Source organism: Nymphaea colorata, chromosome 4, assembly GCF_008831285.2.
Source record: "Nymphaea colorata isolate Beijing-Zhang1983 chromosome 4, ASM883128v2, whole genome shotgun sequence".
Classification (NCBI taxonomy): domain Eukaryota; kingdom Viridiplantae; phylum Streptophyta; class Magnoliopsida; order Nymphaeales; family Nymphaeaceae; genus Nymphaea; species Nymphaea colorata.
In genome coordinates this window covers 21,844,705-21,862,756 of record NC_045141.1, presented here as the reverse complement: position 1 = coordinate 21,862,756, position 18,052 = coordinate 21,844,705, and the positions used below count along the sequence as shown (strand labels likewise).

General features: G+C 39.8%; 2 protein-coding genes across 2 annotated transcripts; one reads left to right on the top strand and one right to left on the bottom strand.

Moving 5' to 3' along the window:
* Positions 1–752: 752 nt before the first annotated feature.
* Positions 753–7,118, top strand: LOC116253713 (uncharacterized). Its single transcript, XM_031628683.2, has 9 exons — positions 753–1,348; positions 2,281–2,375; positions 3,225–3,293; positions 4,142–4,257; positions 4,357–4,411; positions 5,183–5,303; positions 5,376–5,423; positions 6,114–6,208; positions 6,298–7,118. The coding sequence occupies exons 1-9, from the start codon at positions 1,261–1,263 to the stop codon at positions 6,397–6,399; spliced, it is 789 nt and encodes a 262-aa protein (XP_031484543.1). The 5' UTR covers positions 753–1,260; the 3' UTR covers positions 6,400–7,118.
* A 2,413-nt stretch (positions 7,119–9,531) lies between these two features.
* On the bottom strand, positions 9,532–11,240 carry LOC116252126 (nucleoside diphosphate kinase 1-like). The gene is made up of 4 exons (XM_031626203.2): positions 11,082–11,240; positions 10,552–10,600; positions 10,242–10,473; positions 9,532–9,907 (listed from the first exon to the last, which is right to left on the bottom strand). Exons 1-4 carry the CDS (start codon positions 11,130–11,132, stop codon positions 9,793–9,795), a joined length of 447 nt encoding a protein of 148 aa, XP_031482063.1. The 5' UTR covers positions 11,133–11,240; the 3' UTR covers positions 9,532–9,792.
* Between the last annotated feature and the right edge of the window lie 6,812 nt (positions 11,241–18,052).

The window sequence follows — 18,052 nt, the reverse complement described above, 5'->3', positions numbered from 1 at the left end:
ATTTCAATAAGAAAGATTTTACACTTTAAGCAACACAACTTGTAAAAACTTCAAAAATTGGATAATATGAAAAAGTATAAGGTCCAATTGGGAATGGGAGGCCTTCGAGTCTTCTTCCAGTGGTGGGGTAAAACATGTAATCAGAAATCAAATTGAAATTTGATATGTGCTTTTCTTATGTAATAAGATCTATAAGATGAAATCCGAACATGTTGGTAGCCGGAAATGAAATGAAAATAGCATGAGTTCGATCAACTTTGGCCATCAAAAGACATATCTAAGGCAATATCTAATGAATGAATTCCTATCTGGGAAACCTGATAGCTCAAGATGTTTCTAAATCTATTATATTGCCTCTTCAGAAAAGATTGTTGGTTGTCTTCCGGTAAGGTTGGTGTACAACAAAGATCCACAATGTAAATTAATATTTTCTGCCTTGCACAAAACCATCTTTGCCAAGTTATGAATAGGTAAAAGAGTCGATGATCAGATGAAGTTTAATCATTTTCTTGGAGTAAACAAGTTCGTAATTCAGTAACCAATTACTGAGGAAGTGTCTCTCAAGTCTCGATCTCATGGCATGGCAAGCAGCATAAAGTAAGAACCGAAATGTTGGGTGCTACAAAAAAAATAAAAAAATTAGCTAGCGGCTTTTAGTAATTTATTTTTCCTTTTCTTTCGTCTTTTGTTTCTGATGGCCCCGTCTGTCTGTCTGCTTTTCTCGCCAACCTTACGCGCGTGGATGTATATAACGAGAAACGACGACAACTTCGCTCTCTCTTGCAGAGAGGAGGGAGGGAGAGGGAGAGAGAGAGGTTCGGACGCGGAAACTGAAACAGAAAGCAATTCCCAGGATTACGTTTTCCCTTCTTCTTCTTCTTCTTCTTCTTCTTCTTTTTCGACGTTGTTGCTTTTCTTCGTTTGCCGACTTCTTCTTCTTGAAAACGGTGACATCGGGGATCCAAGTTCGAGGGAGGGAGGGGAGCCTCTCGAGTCTCTGCGGGTTTGTCGTCGTGGCGGGAACGGGAAGCGAAACGGTGGTTCTGGTGCCATTTTGTAGTGGTTCTAGAGAGTCATTCTTTGCGTTTCTTTGGGCGGAGAAGGGAGGGAATTTTTCCTAAGGGTGTTGTTATTGGTGGTGGTGGCGACGGTGGCGGCTAGGGTGGTGATGGTGGTAGTGGTGTCGCTGTTAGACGTAAGAGTGTTGAAATAAAGAAATTTCGTTTCATTGGAGTTTTTGGTGATGCTGTGGAGGGGAGAATGGACGAGCGAGGGGGTTCGTTCGTCGCGGTGAGAAGGATTCCTCAAGGGATCGACCGTGGTACCGGCGGCTGCCATTCTACTTCGGGTATGGATGAGCATTACGTTCTTTTCTTATTCCTTTTTTGGAGATTTTTTTTGGTGTCCCTGATGTATCATTATTCAGTTTCCTTGAATTTTGCTGGATTTAGAATGCATTTCTTCTTCTGTTCTCTCCGTTGACTTAGATGTTATGTAATGAATTGGAAGTCTTTGCTTATAATTAAGAAAAAGCACTTAACTTTCCAGTGGGTTCTTGTAATTTCTGTTCTTGAATTTGTTCAGGAAGAAGTGTAGCCGCTGATTTAGTCTTGTGAATGCTTTACCATTCTTGGACCTATAAATTTTTAGCAGTTCGGATCTTGCTGGGAAATGCTTTTCTTGGTGACGACTAAGATTGAATTTGAACGACGTAACTTGTTGTAAGAAAAAATTTAGCTGTTCCATTGATGAGATACTATGATTGGATATCGATTGGTGAACTTTTTTTGATAGAAAAATTCTTTGGAGAGTTTAGGAATGCCACACGAAGTAAGTTATATGAGAGTTGATGCGTTTTTTTTTTTTTTGGGTGATTACGGAATCTTGATAGTCCCAGTGTAACATCCAAAAGCTGCTGTGAATGTTGAAACCATTCTCTTATTTTTCTTCACTAGTTCATCATCCGTCTCACGGTGTCTTTATTTTGCGGGGTCATTTCAGAACTTTTATGTCTCATGTCGGCTTTGAGAGTACTCTTGTTTATGGAGGCAGCGGTTGTGTTTTCGTGTAGTTGCAAGTTTGTTATGATTGTTCTTACTGTTGTATTTGTGATCGATTAGAAAAGGATTTTGTCATCCGCTGCAGCGCAAATGGCTATAATGTTTTGTGACCATAGTACATGTCAATATCGATTTTTTGTGCGGCCTTCTTCTCTTTCTATCGAAGCTTTGATTTCCAAATTTAATAGTTGTTCTTTTACTGTTGCTCTGGTGATTGCAGGGTCGGCAGCTTGGATTGGGAGAGGTCTCTCATGTGTTTGTGCGCAGAGAAGAGAAAGTGATGCACGTGCTTCCTTTGACCTGACCCCTTTACAGGTTTCTCGCTTGAATCTTATTATTTACCTTGTGTAATCACACTAATTTAGTTTTCTGTATCTCCTTTTTCCTGCAAAGCCATTCATTTCTAGCTCGTGCAGCAATCTAGTTAAAGGGTGCCCTGGTTATTTTAAATTTATGGCATATTCTCTCTAGAAAAAGCATTTTTCTACCCAAAAATCTTTACCTTCCCATTTGTAAATCATATTATGAAATTTTTGTGGTGAAAAGACTTACTCACTTCTCATGATAATTTATCTGCATTTGCTTCCCAAGCTTGAGAAACACATCTTTATGCATATATGTCTTTGTGTGTGTGTGTGTGTCTCTCTCTCTCACACACACACACTATATATATATATATATATATATATATATATGTATGTATGTATGTATGTATTGAAATACTGTTGTTTTAGGTAGAAAATTCAAGGGTATTTCATTTTGTTTTGAAAGACTAAAAAATAATGTCCTTTACATGCTTGAGTTTGTAAGTACACATTTTCAAGTAAACATGTCTAATTTATTTTCATATATCAAGTGAGGATATATCTATGCTTATTCATTTCTGGTGCTTTTCATTATTTTCAATTTTAGAAAATTTTAAACTTAGATTTCCTGATCTTAAACAACCAACCTTTATTATGTGAATGTTGCTTTGCCAAGACGCAGCCAAGATCTGTGTTTGTGTGTGTATGCTGTGCTATGCAGACTGATTGTCCTTTTGTCTGCTTCTTTCTGGATGGAAGCTTTAGTCATGAAATAAATTTGCAATTTTTCAACATGAAATTGACATATTCCTTATACTTTATGGACTCCTCTTCCACATACAATACTGTTTTGGGTCAGGAGGGGTGTTTGTACAGGTTGAAGAACAGGATAGAAGTTACTTATGATAGTTCAAGGCCCGAACATCAGGTAATCCATCTCTATTTGTTTCCATATTTAATTCTTTTGTAAGGGACTTTTACTTTTCTTTATTTATTTATAGTTGTTGCAATCATGCATATTGGTATGATCATGCATTTCACTTCGATGTTTGTAATGGGCACATGGAATGTCCAAGTATCCTTCCTACCCTTGCCAGGTTGTCAGAGTCCTCTTTCAAACTCAAGATCATCTTGCCTAAGAGATAATACATTACAGTTGATGTCATCATGCTGCTTCAGCATTTTTTTACTTTGCTGTTTCTTGAAAATTTGTCAAAATGGAGTGTGCTAAGTTCATTACAGGCTCACTATTTTGGGTGCAAAAATAAGAAAAATTGCTCATTGCTGGAACAGTCTCTGGGCTCTGCTTAGATGCATCAACTGAAAAGGTGAACTATGAACCTGTTCCTGCTGTAATTCAATGTGAAGGAATGATAAGAATGGTCCAATGCGTTTGAGTTGTATGAGTGGGGGAGCTTGCTATCAGATAGTCATGTCATTGTCATCTGAAACTTCAGTTACTGGGGATCCTGTTAGTTCAGATAAAAACGTCACTTTCAGTTTTCCTTTTTCCTGAAATCTTCTAAATAACTATAGAGAGTAAATGAATGTTGGAGAAGCAAAATATTATAGTCACTTATTTGAATTAATAAATAAGAGTAATGGATGTTGGGGAAGGCAAAGCATTGTCATCACTTATTTGAATTAATAAATATTGTTTTCTTCAGAGATGTCACTGTTAGGTTAAGATGTAGCATCGCACTACATGTTGAAATTGTTGCAAGTGGTACGTAAAGTTAGTCTGCATATCTTATTAGTGTCATATGATGAATCCAGGAAGCTTTAAGGGCTTTGTGGTCTGTGGCCTTTCCCAAGGAAGAACTTCGTGATCTGGTGTCAGATCAATGGAAGCAAATGGGTTGGCAGGGAAAAGATCCATCTACAGATTTCAGGTAGCTCATTGTTATGTAATCAACTCTCTGCTTGTTTTCCTTCATACCTGATCATTTTGAAACTATCTTCTTGTCTAATTATTATAACTGAACATGCAGGGGTGGGGGTTTTATATCTTTGGAAAACTTATTGTTCTTTGGAAAGACTTATCCGGTATGTGCAAACCTCCTTTTCTTTTATACTATATGTGTCATGCTCATATATGTGGTATATATTTGTGCATTTGTCATTGTGCAATTTATCTCATACCCTTTTACTAAAAAACAAATGGAAAAACGGAGTTGAAAATGTTTACAATCTTTTTAGTTTTATAATGAAAATGTTTACAATCTTTTTAGTTTTATAAACCTTACATTGCAGGTTTTGTCTGAGTTTATCAAGGATGTGGAAAATAGCTTAGCTCTCTCTTTGTGTCGTAAGCTTGTCTTGCCTAACATTCCAATTCCAAATTGTCACAATTCAAGCATACCCTTGTTATCAATAATTCACAAGTTAATTCTATGTGTGCTGTCCAGAGTCTTGTGAGCTTGAACTATGTAGAAAGCATGTGACATGACCAATGCAAGCTGGTTCTTTGCTGGTCAGAAACAAAACGAACTCGAACTCATTATTTTACAGAGAAGCAAATCTAGAAAACTTAAAAGATTGGCTTCGCTTGGCTCATTTTCCATCCTATCGGACCTATCCACATTATTTCTGTAGCTGAAGTATATGATATATTTGGATTTTCAGACCAAAAAATTGTGTAAACGGATTAGACTAGCAAATTGCATAGTTATGACTTGGTTCTATTATTTCTTTGTTTACTGCACACAATAATTTTAGGTAGATCTAAAGAGAGCCTTGAGAGCAATTAATTGATTGTTAATTATTTTTTTACCCAAATGATGGTGATGATTGATTATGATATAATGAATTATGCAGAAATCTTTCCAAGATCTTCTGCGGAAGCAGGATGGAAGCCGAGCTATGTGGGAGTATCCATTTGCAGTAGCTGGTGTAAACATTACTTTTATGCTGATTCAGATGCTTGACCTCCTATCTGGTTTGTACTACAGACATTGTTGTAAATTTTCAAATTTTGGAGATGCTGATGCAGAATTGGTGTCATTGGCAGCTAAGCCACAGAGCACGGTGGGATTGGTCTTTGCAAAACTACTCTCAGGTGCGTATGTGGAGACACATCTTCAGCCTATTCTTTTTCCCTCGCTTTGGCTTCTCCAACTTTCCCGTAGTTGGCTACCTTCTCCATTTTGTCCATAAACTCTGTTTACACTAGTGGATTAAAACCTTCTTCCTATATGTACCTACCTATATGTCATTGTAAAGTATGCCTTAATCATTCTTGAGTCGCTCATTCTTCTGAGATTACAACCTGTTCCAGCTGCGAAGAGGGGGAAATGGTTCATTTTCCTTTTCTCTTTTTGAGTTTCGCCTTTCTCTTTTGAAACATTCCAAGGAACTATCCTCGTTGTTAAAGACGCTACAAGGCTCTTCTTGAGCTCCAAGTACCTCTAAGGGGTCGTTTGGTAAATAGAATACTTTGTGAGTGTTTCGTAAACCTACCCCAAGATGGGGGCAGATTCATGGACACCTAGTTCTATTATTCCATAAAACTGCCTAAGTTTTGGAGTAGATTCATCGAATACTCACATAATGTTCTAACTGTCAAACGACCCCTAAGGGACTAAGGCAGTCCATCCATTGGTTCATGACAGCCCGAACTAAATATACATGACTAGGAACCAGTTGAAATATGACGATGGAAGATCTGATATAGAGGATAACTATTATGATAAGAGGAACTCGATGAATTTTATATCTATAGCTAACATTGAATGTTCTTGCTTTACAGAGAACGAATGGGCATTTGACCTGCTATATTGTGTTGCATTCAAGATGATGGACGAGCAGTGGCTTGCCATGCGTGCTACATACATGGACTTCAATGTAAGCTTCCTTGCTTTTGAATTCCGTGTCCATATGCAACCTGTGTGACTTTTAAGTATTTGATGTTTTATTTTACTGCATCGGTGCAGTCTGTTATGAAGGCCACACGTGCACAGCTAGAAAAGGAGTTGTTGCTTGAAGACATAGGACGTCTTGAAGACATGCCATCTTACAGATTGTTACTTCAGTGACAAATGGAAGTCTGTCAACTGTTAAGAAGGCCTCTTCTTTATCCACTCCCTTTCGCCTCTTCTGTAGTCTGAAATCTTTGTTCCTTCCGGGGTTTGAGTGTTGTCGAAAGTTGCCTGGAAGAGGAGAAAAGAAAAAAACGAAAAAACATGTTCTGTCTGTCTCTCTCTCTCTCTCTCTTAGCAAGCACAAACACACATACACAGGAAAAAGTGATGCCCTTTTCCTATGACAATTTACCTAGGGGATTGCCTTGATTAGAAAAGGCGCCGGGTACACCCCGTGTGTAGGAGATCATGCGGTTAAATGAGTCAGCATCATTTCTCTGGGTAGAGGATAATTCCAAGAGTTCAGAATGCCTAGTATATTTGTATCTGCAAGAAACCTAGATAAAACCTTTCAGTTGAAGAACGGGAGAGCGTGCAGCTGTCATGTCGGAACTGAGTCGTAAAATCTGCAGAAACCAGGGTTCCAATGCAGCTTCAAGTTTCAACTCAATGGTGTAGGACACCACTAGAGCAACTGGAACTGACCGATTTTCATTGCTGAAGCTTGCTCACGTGTCTTATTTTCAAAAAGTAAACAGGAAAAGGAAGGCCTGTTGATTTGCTTATTCTCTAAGGAAGAATCTATGATGTATGTGTACGGTTCCATGATTCCATCTCAAAGCGGAAAGGTTGATGGATATTTGGTAATCAAGCCTGAGTTCTATCTCTTTGTCCGTGGTCTCTTTATTGGCGGATTCCTCAGCTGCGAAACTGCCAGTTTGCTACGAGTGATACCAAATCACGATCCTTTCTCTCTCTTCTCTTGGTAGTTCTTCTTTTTCTTCTACCCATGGCAACTTATGGTTAATCGATAAGTATATCCCTGCTGTGTTCTTTTCCAAGTTCATCCCTACCGTTCCACCTGCACTGATTGCCATTGGTACGTTATCAGCATAACTAGTATTCAAATTAGTTGCAGACTCTGCTACTGATGTCCAAGTTGGCCTCAAGAACCAAAATGTTTATGGTATGGGATTGTAAGATGCTTTTGTATTAAAAAAATAAAAATTAGTTTTTGATCAATTCAGGCCCCATATTGACAGATAATTTTGTCGCCCTGTGTCGGCTCTGCCAAACCACTAAGGGAAAGTGTCGAGTCGTAACTACCAAACCATAATAATGGAACTGTCAGGTTGCTGCTCAAAGCATGGTTTAGGCAACCGGTTTAAAACAAAAGAAGGAAGCATCTTAGTCCAGGTTTCTGGTCCGACAAATACGTATTGGGCCGTGAGGTAGGCCATCGATCGAACTATTCAATAAGTCCGAAAGGTTTTTTTTTATCAATGGGTAGTTTTCCTCATTACCAACATCTCGGTTGTGGATTCCTATGGTCTCATCAACCTATAGGGAGGGAGACATCTCGGTTATGAATTCTTATGGTCCCATCAACCTTTATACCCTGAAGCTTTATCTCTTTTCTTTTTTCTAAAGTTCATGACTGTTTTGGAATTTAGATGGAGAACCAGATACCCCTCAGCTACCATTTACAGTTCAAAAGAATAACATCTACACGAATTGAACTAAAAGCTTTTATTTGGACTAGCATCCAAGAGAATAACATCTACACGAATCGAACTAAAAGCTTTCATTTGGACTAGCATCCATACAAATCAAACTAAAAGCTTTCATCAGCCTATCAGTCAGTCTGTAAGCTAGGCCCTTTAAGGATTAGTGGAAAGAGACCAATTACACTAGGCCCTTTAAGGATTAGTGGAAAGAGACCAATTACGCTAGGCCCTTTAAGGATTAGTGGAAAGAGACCAATTATGCTAGGCCCTTTAAGGATTAGTGGAAAGAGAGGGAACTGCACGGTATAGTTGGAGTTGGAGTTCATTTATACAGTTAAAAAGGAAAAAGGAGAGAAGAGAAAAATGCGAGTGAGACGTCTCTATAGAAATTGTTCACAATGGGTCATAAGATTCCTAAAGTGATGAGCATCATGTCTAAACCAGTTACCAACGATGCCATCAAAATGGAGCTACAACGAGCTCTTCTTTTGGTGGACATCATGTGGAAAGAACAAATCTAAGGTGAGATAGCTCCTTGAAGGGAACCGTAATACCAATTCTTTTCAAGCTCTAGTTAATGCTAGATCTCGAAGGAATTTTCTCTCATGTTGGACCATAAATCAGATTTCAGTTGAAGGTCAAGAGAATATTCTCAGAGAGGCTACTAGTTACTTCTCTTCCTTCCTTCGAGATGAAAGTGCCTCTGGGAATCTACCTGTCCCGATGGCTGTCGGCGGAAGAGAATGCGTTCCTTTTGAGGCTTGTTTCTAAGGAGGAAGTCACTGAAGTTGTTATGAGCATGGATTCTGAGAGTGCTGCTGGCCCTACGGCCTCTCGAATCACTTCTTCCAGGCTATGCGGGATATAGTTGGCGATGAGATTAGCATGGCTATGTCCAACTTTTTGTCAGTGGCAGGTTAGTTGTTGAATCCATTAACAGCACCTATATCATCATGCTGATTCTGAAGTTTGTAGGTGCTAATATGATTGATGACTTTCGTCCTACAGCCATGTGCAATAGCCTTTTCAAAATTATCTCTAAATTGATGGCTTGCAGGATGCAGAACATTTTTATGAGGATCATAAATCAGTCCCAGGGTGCTTTTATTAAAGACAGGAGAATCCAAGATCTCATTTCTTTGACCAGTGATGTCATTGAAGCTAGACATGTCTCAAACTTATGACAGAGTCTCTTGCCCGCCCTTTGTACGATCCCTCCATGATAAATAAAAGCCTTAAATTTCATCATATCCACGGTCTTCTCGTTCGGCAAATTTTACTATTTGAAAGTCGTTTCCCACAATCCAATTGCATGTGAAGATATGGAATGCCAAAGCCCCTAAAAAATCATCAAACTCCAAATTGCAAGTCGAATTTATGATAGTTCACGACCAATGATGTTGGGTTCTTCGGCTCGTAAATTCGGATCAAATTGCGGATTTTCTATTTTTCCCAGTTCCACCATTTTGCAGTTCGTAACCCATTTGTGAATGGTGCAGTGAACACGCTTGACACGAATTCAGGGCGTCTCTGTGGAATTTTTCTCCCTCTTTTGCAGGAGAAAAAGAGAAGCTGTTCATCACCGGAAAAAAGCTGCTTTTATTATAAATTAACGGTCTCTGAGAAGAATGCAAATGGAAGGAATCATCATGTGCTCATCATCCATAAGCAGCCAGAGACATGGGGATCACTAACAATGACCAACAACAAGAAACTCAAATATAAGGGGTCCATCCCTAATAGAACAAAGGCTACAGATACGATGACGGGTACTCAAAACTCGAGTTCCATAAAAAAACCTCAACGCTATCAAGAACAATCTCCCTCTCCTCTAGCTGCTTTACTCATAGATCCAGTGATGGACGCTGCTCTGCCAGGTAGCCACACCCTCGGGGAACCACAGAGCAATCTCCTTTTTTGCATTCTCTACACAGTCACTCCCGTGAATGACGTTCCTGTGGAAGTAAAATCAAGAAAATAGTTGCATCAAACGCTTCTTACAGAAGTCGGGTTGAAGTTAAAACAGAAGTTGCAGATTTAAATCGAATGGTGTTCAATCGGATGAAAAAGCTACTCTGTTAGCTGCCTACCACCAACATAATAAGAAACTCGAAACTTTCTTTCTCATATACATCCAAACCTACCAATAATTGAAAAGAAGGCCATTTTTTTCACCACCGCCAAGATTAAAAGGTACCTCCTCATAATGTATGATATTCTTGAGTAAAAACATACATAAAATTGGACTAAATTAGTACGAGAACAGAACTAAATTAAATAAAGCCATACCTGCCAACTTCAACGGCGAAGTCACCGCGGATGGTACCAGGAGCGGAATCAGACGGGTTGGTGGCTCCAATAATCTTCCTACCGGTGGTAACGACGTTCTTGCCTTCCCAAACCATCGCAACAACAGCACCAGATGTGATGTACTCGCAAAGCCCATTGAAGAACGGTTTTGCTGAAAGATCTTCATAGTGTTTCTCAGCAAAAGGACGGTCAACGGTTGTCATCTTCAACCCTAACCATCAAATGGAAACAAACCAATCAATTTCCATCCATTTTGTGAAGGAAGATGAGAAGGAAGATAACTCTCTACCTCTCAGATAGAAACCCTTCTTTTCGAACCTAGAAAGAATCTCTCCCACCTGGAACACAAAAAAAGGAGAGAATAATCAAATAAATTAAATGGACCGACATCCCCGGTATAAATGCTATCAAGGATTAAAATATTTGGACGACATTTGGCAACTGAGAGTCACAAACCACCCACACCCATCATCTCGTCAAACAAAATCACGAAATTGGCAGATAAAAAAAAAACCATCAAAACCATTCCATTGATCTAAATATGAAAAGACTAACATAAAACTGAATCCCATATTTTAGCATCTAAACCTTAGAATACACAACCAACAGAACCAAAAACGACCATCAAAACAAAAACTCAACGCTGACCATATCAAGAAAGAAAGAAAAAACAAAAACAAAGAAGTACAACTTTTCAACTAGCTAAAGCCACAAAAATCATCCTTCCCTCTCCTAGAAAAACAATGATGGTCGAAAAAAAGCTTCAAAAAAGAGATTTTAAAAAGTGTATAGGAAAAGAGAAGATTTCAAGGAACGAACCAGGCCCCTCTGGACGCCATCAGGCTTGATCATAATGAAGGTCTGCTCCATTTCTCTTCACCACACAAAAGAAACTATCTCTAATTAGGCCGGTACCTCCCTCTTCTCCCACTCTCAATCTGTCTCTCGTCTCTCTTCCCCTGGGCAAGGATAAACGGAGAGGACGGAAGCGTGATTATATACCACACAACCCTAGACAGAGAAGGAATATTCCTTTTCTGATATTCCCCTTTTGTCCCCGCGCCAGGCCCCACGTCTCGAAACCAAGGAGCAACCAACCTCGACCTAAGTCCACCAAGAGCACAACCCCAACCATGGCCGCCCGCCTGGTTCGATACTCTGACGTCCCGTGCAAGGATCACTCCCATGTCAATCATGCAGTTTCTTGACCCGACCGAGACCCCTGTTCGGGTCTCCCTGCACGCAATTTTCTAATAAGAAGAAAATTTTAAAAAAAATGAATATCTTGTCCGTGTGTCTTTTTTTATTATTATAACTTCATAAATAAACGGTACGTTCCCGATCTTTTTCTCGTGTAGTCCTTATTCTTAGGACAATCACCAAATAAAGACCTCAAGTGTTGTACACTTTCAAACCGATGTCTTAAGTAGATAGTTACATCGCAACCAACATATTGATTTGAAAAAAAGATTGAAGAGGTAAGGCTTCCCGGGGTAATTAAGTCTAAAAAGTTCGCCTGGTTGAGAAATTTCAGAATTAAAAATCGCTGACGCTTTGTACTTTAAAATTCGGCATGGTTCGAGAAGAGGCAGAAATATAAAACAAAAAAAAATCTGACTCTGATGATTTCAGTATGACACCACGGATTCTGCTTTAATTCCTTTTCAGAAACCCGACTGAGCAGGTGGGGTCCGGCCACCAAATCTATGCGCCGGCCCATAACGCCGCAAGTGGGCCGGAGCACGGGTCTGCTAAAACGTAATAAATTATTTATCTTGGTGGCCCGCTCGTGAAAACCGGCGATACGTTCTTCAATTTTCCGTTCATTTTATTGTTTATTGTTATTATAGTTTACGAGTAAAGGTGAGCTGAACTGCCAAGAGTTAGATGAATAAAACTACGAAAAAAACTCAAACAGTAAATGACAAGAGCATATTCTGATTCTGTCCGACCACAGAAAAAAAAAATCCGGCCCACTTGAAAATGAAAAAGAAAAAACTTTATTGTCTGAAATGAGAAAATGAAGAATACCGACAACTAAGAGGCCGGAATGAAGTCCATCGGTGGAACGGCGGAACAAGTTTGCACGGATAAATGTCACAACTGGTTCAACTTGTCCCTTAATTGTTGTCACATTCACGATATAAAAAGTGGAGTTGGTTTGAAGCATGAAGAAAATTGGCCCTCGCCCATAGTTCACCAATTATTTTTTATTAGCTTTTCTCATTGTTGATGAGCGAGGAGATTATTAGATTTACAGCCAGGGGTGAAAGCTAAAAATATCTCTCAAAACAAGCATTATTAATAAATTTTAAATTTTCAAAGAATAACAATAAGTATAGTTGTGGTTTTGTACACCCAATACATCTTTCTTTGCGTCATTGTTTCAACCAAAAGGTAACCTTTTTGAAATAAAGGTAACAACGACCAAAATACTCCTATTAAAATAAAAAAAAAACTTCTAAAAGGAAAAAAGGATTGTAAAAAATGTCTAAAGTCTAAAATGTCTGCATTCTTTATTAAAAAAATCAGAAATTATCTTTTACATACTTGTTGGGTACACATGCAACTCAATCTATTTACACACCATCAAACATTATATTAATGCTTAGAAACTTTCCCCACACCAACGCTCCTGCTTCATCAAAGAGCGTCCCAACAGCCACTTGTAAGTTAACTGTAAAACTCATGGAACCTTTTGTTTTTTTCTTCTTATCACTTCCGTAATATTTAAAGGTTTGAGAGAACACATGGGCGGTCAAGAGAACACCAAATTAAAGGTGATCGAATTGGTCGCTTTATTATATATACTAATAGGGAATTTAATAAGTTACTGTGTTCTTAAAACACATTTTGCCTCAACATTGATTCTAAGAATGCGTCCATGTTCTTGTTTAGTGTAATTTTGTCATGGTCGTTGAAGACAAGAACAACATCCAATTTACTTCATTTTGCGTAGAATAAGAACACAGTGTCCTTAGATCATGTTTTCTGGAAACATATACACCAAGAATTAGATTATCTTTTTCCGAACAAAGCTACTGTTAACTGCCTTAAGACCTGATGAGACAAAAGAATGTGGTAGGATTGAGTGTAGTAAATGATAATTTTAGTTTTTTTTTTGTTGGTTTGCTTACACAAGGGTGATGTAGGTGTAGGCGCAATGTGGGCAATTGTCCAACCTATAATATCTACGATATCTGCTTGCATGAAATTTGACAAAACTTCCAGTTAAGAGGCGCTAACTAATAGATATAAAATTATGAAATTTTAAAGGGCTCCAATATGCCAATAGGAGCAATTGCTCACACATATCAATATAAAATTAATAAGTTTTTTGCAGTCAATGTGGGCAATTGCCCACTCCTGCCTCCGCCGCTGTCCATGATCAAGCTGCCTACTTCCTTAATTGTGTTCATCTCTTTAATTCATTCAACACCAAACTATTGTGTTACGATTGGTTTCTCTCTCTCTTCCACCCCCCCCCCCCCACACACACACATATAGTGGAAGACCCACTAAAGATGACATTTCACAGGCAGTCGGCCAACAATGTGGGCAAAAAGAAGCTTCTACACATTGATCTTAACCTACCTCCACCTGCTGATGATCATGAAGAAAAAGAAAAAGTAGAAGACTTGAAATAGCCAAAGAAGTCTCTTCATATTTCACTGCATCTTGCATTGGTTATTATGGCCGCCTAGTGCTTGAAATGAACGAAACCAGCGATAGCACTTCTTGCACACGTACATCCTCATCGTTGGAGGCGAAACTGTTGCTTTATCGTGCTTAGCATCCATGCTCGAGTTGCATGGAAAAGGACGAGACTGAGAATTCTACATAGGAGTCGCCTATATAGGTGCAAATGTTCACAACCACCTCAACTTGTATCCGGGTCAAAATCTGGATCCACGAGTGTTCTATCTGCGGAAGACGCTTCCCGACTGGCCAGACTCTGGGTGGACATATGACCATTCACATGCAGCTGGCCAACAATGTAGGCAAAAAGAAGCTTCTGCACATTGTTCTTAACCCACCTCCACCTGCTGATGAGTGTAAAAAAGAAGAAGAAGCAGAAGACCTAAAGTAGCCAAAGAAGCCTCTGCATATTTCACTATGTCTTGCATCGGTTACTATGACCACCTAGTGCTTGAAACGAACGAAACCGGTGATGGCACTTCTTGCACACGCATATCTTCGTCGTCAGAGGCAGAACTGCAGGTTCATCGTGCTTAGCATCCATGCTCGAGTTACATGGAAATGGACTAGACTGGAAGTTCTACGTAGGAGTTGCCTATATAGGTGCAGGCGTTCACAACTATCTCAACTTGTATCTGGTTCAGAATCTAGATCTATGAAAGGTCTATTTGTGGAAGGCGCTTCCCGACTGGTCAGGTCTAGATAAACATATGACCATGCACAGACAGTCGGCCAACAATGTGGGCAGAAATAAGCCTTACACATTGGTCTTAATCTACTTGTACCTGTTGATGATTATGAAGAAGAAGAATAAGCAGAAGACCTGTAGTAGTCTTCCATATTTCACTTCATCTTGCATCTGCTATTGTAGCTGCATAGTGCTTTGGAATGAAGGAAACATGCGATGACACTTTTTACACACGTACATCTTCATTGCCAAAGGTGGAACTACAATTTCATCATGCTTGGCATCCATGTTCGAGTTGCATGGAAAGGGATTATAGTGGGAGTTCTACCCAAGAGTCGCCTATATAAGTGCAAGCGTTCACAACCACTTCAACTTGTATTCGAGTCAGAATCCAGATTCATGAGTACGCTATATGCGGAATGAGTTTTCGACTCGCTAGGTTCTAGGTAGACATATAACCATGCAAAGGCAGTTGCTAACAATGTAAGCAGAAAGAAGCCTCTGCACATTGATTTTAACCTACCTCCACTTGGTAATAATCGTGAAGAATAAGAAGAAGCAGAAGACCTGAAGTAGCCGAAGAAGCCTCTGCATATTTCACTCCATCTTGCATTGGCTACTATGGCCGCCTATTGCTTAAAACGAACGAAATTGGCGATGTAACTTTTGGTACACGTACATCCTCGTCGCTGGAGACGGAACTGTAGCTTCATTGTGTTTGGCATTTATGCTCGAGTTGCATAGATCGAACGAGATTGAGAGTTCTACCTATGAGTCGCCTATATAGATGCAAGCGTTCACAACTACCTCAACTTATATCTGCATCAGAATCCGGATCCATGAGTGCTCTAATTGCATAAGGCGCTTCACAACTGATAAGGCTCTGGGTAGACATATGAACTTGCACAGGCAGTCGGCCAAATATATGGGCAAAAAAGTTACGGCATATTGATCTGAACCTACCTCAACCTACTGATGAACATGAAGAACAAGAAGAAGCACAAGACCTAAAGTAGTCGAAGAAGCCTCTGCATATTTCACTGCATCTTGCATCAACTACTATGGCCACCTAATGCTTGAAACGAACGAAACTTGACACTTCTTGTACACGTACATCTTCGTCGTCGAAGGCAGAACTACAGTTTCATCATACTTGGCATCTATGCTCGAGTTGCATGTAAATGGACGATATTGAGATTTCTACTTAGGAGTCACTTATATAAGTGCAAGCATTCACAAGCACTTCAACTTATATCCAGGTCAGAATCAGGATAGCTCTATTTGCAAAAAGGCGCTTTTTGACTTACCAGACTTTAGGTCGACATATGACCATGCACAAGCAGCCGGCCAACAATGTGGGCAGAAAAAAACTTCCGCAAATTGATCTTAACATACCTCCAACTTCATAAAGAAGAATAAGAAACATAAGACCTGAAGTAGCCAAAGAAGTCTCTGCATATCTCACTTCATCTTGCATTTGCTACTATAGCTGCCTAGTGCTTGAAATGAATGAAACTGGTGATGGCACTTCTGGTACACATACACTTTCATCGCTAGAGGCAAAACTGCAGCTTTATCGTGCTTGGTATTCATGCTCGGTTTGTAGGAAAGGGACGAGTCTAAGAGTTCTACGTAGGAGTCGCTTATATAGGTGCAAGCGTTCGCAACTACCTCAACTTGTATCTGGGTTATAATTTGGATCCATGAGAGCTCTTTCTGCGAAAGACGCTTCCCAACTGGGTGGACATATGACCATGCCGACTAACAATGTAGGTAGAAAGAAGCCTTTGCACATTGGTCTTAATCTACATCTGTTTGGAACGAATGAAACTGACGACGACACTTCTTACTAACACACGTACACTTTCATTGCCGAAGGTAGAACTGCAGTTTTATTGTACTTGGCATTCATGCTCGAGTTGCATGAAAATGGACGATATTGGAGTTTTACCTAAGAGTCGCCTATATAGGTGCAAACGTTTACAACCACTTCAACTTGTATCTGGATCAATATCCAGATCCATGAGCACTATATTTATGGAAAGAGCTTTTCGACTAGCTAGGCTCTAGGTGGACATATGACCTTGTAGAGGTAGTTGAACACAATGTGGGTAGAAAGAAGCCTCTGCACATTGATCTTAACTTACCTTCATCTGCTGATGATCGTGAAGAATAAAAAAAAGCAGAAGACCTGAAGTAGTCGAAGAAGTCTCTTCATTTTTCACTTCATCTTGCATCGGCTACTATGACCGCCTAGTGCTTGAAACAAACGAAATCGGCGATGACACTTATTGCACACGTACATCCTCATCGTCGAATACAGAACTGCACATTTATCGTACTTGCATCCATGCTCAAGTTGCATAGAAAGGGACGAGACCGGGAGTTCTACCTAGGAGTCGCCTATATAGGTGCAACTGTTCACAACCACCTCAACTTGTATATACGTCAGAATTCATATTCATGAGTGCTCTAATTACGAAAGGCGCTTCGCGACTGATCAGGCTCTGAGTAGACATACAAACTTGCACAGACAGTCGGTCAACAATATGGGCAAAAAGAAGCTTTGACACATTGACCTTAACCTACCTCTACCTACTGATGAACGTGAAGAACAAGAAGAAGCACAAGACCTAAAGTAGTCGAAGAAGCCTCTGCATATTTCACTGCATCTTGCATCGGCTACTATGACCACCTAGTGCTTGAAATGAACGAAACCGATGATGGCATTTCTTGCATATGTACATTTTCATCATCGAAGGCAGAACTATAGCTTCATCGTGCTTGACATCCATGCTCGAATTGCATGTAAAGGGACGATATTGAGAGTTCTACTTAAGAGTTGCCTATATAGGTGCAATCATTGACATCTACCTCAACTTGTATCTGGGTCAAAATCTAGATCTATAAGTGTTCTATCTACGAAAGGTGCTTTCCGACTGGCCAGGCTCTGGGTAGACATATGACCATACATAAGCAGCCGACCAACAATGTGGGCAGAAAAAAGTCTCTCAACATTGATTTTAACCTACCTTTACCTGCTGGTGATTGTAAAGTAGAAGAAGAAGCAAAAAACGTGAAGTAGTCGAAGAAGCCATTTCACTGCATCTTGCATCAGCTATTATGACTACCTAGTGCTTGAAACGAACGAAACCGATGATGGCACTTTTTGCACACGTATATCATCGTCGTTGGAGGCGGAACTGCTGCTTCATCGTGCTTGGCATCCATGCTTGAGATACATGGAAAGGGACGAGACTGTGAGTTCTACCTAGGAGTTGCTTATATAGGTGCAAGCATTCACAACCACCTCAACTTGTATCCAGGTCGGAATCCGAATCCATGAGTGCTCTATCTGCGTTAGACGTTTCCCTACTGGCCAGGCTCTAGGTGGATATATGAC

Excerpts from the sequence above, each read along its gene's own strand:
- LOC116253713 (XM_031628683.2), top strand. The coding sequence starts at position 1,261 with ATGGACGAGCGAGGGGGTTCGTTCGTCGCGGTGAGAAGGATTCCTCAA. Across the intron at positions 1,349-2,280 it reads CGGCTGCCATTCTACTTCGG|GGTCGGCAGCTTGGATTGGG; the intron begins GTATGGATGAGC and ends TGGTGATTGCAG. Across the intron at positions 5,424-6,113 it reads CTTTGCAAAACTACTCTCAG|AGAACGAATGGGCATTTGAC; the intron begins GTGCGTATGTGG and ends CTTGCTTTACAG.
- LOC116252126 (XM_031626203.2), bottom strand. The coding sequence starts at position 11,132 with ATGGAGCAGACCTTCATTATGATCAAGCCTGATGGCGTCCAGAGGGGC. Across the intron at positions 10,601-11,081 it reads ATGGCGTCCAGAGGGGCCTG|GTGGGAGAGATTCTTTCTAG; the intron begins GTTCGTTCCTTG and ends TTTGTGTTCCAG. Across the intron at positions 9,908-10,241 it reads TTCGCCGTTGAAGTTGGCAG|GAACGTCATTCACGGGAGTG; the intron begins GTATGGCTTTAT and ends TTACTTCCACAG.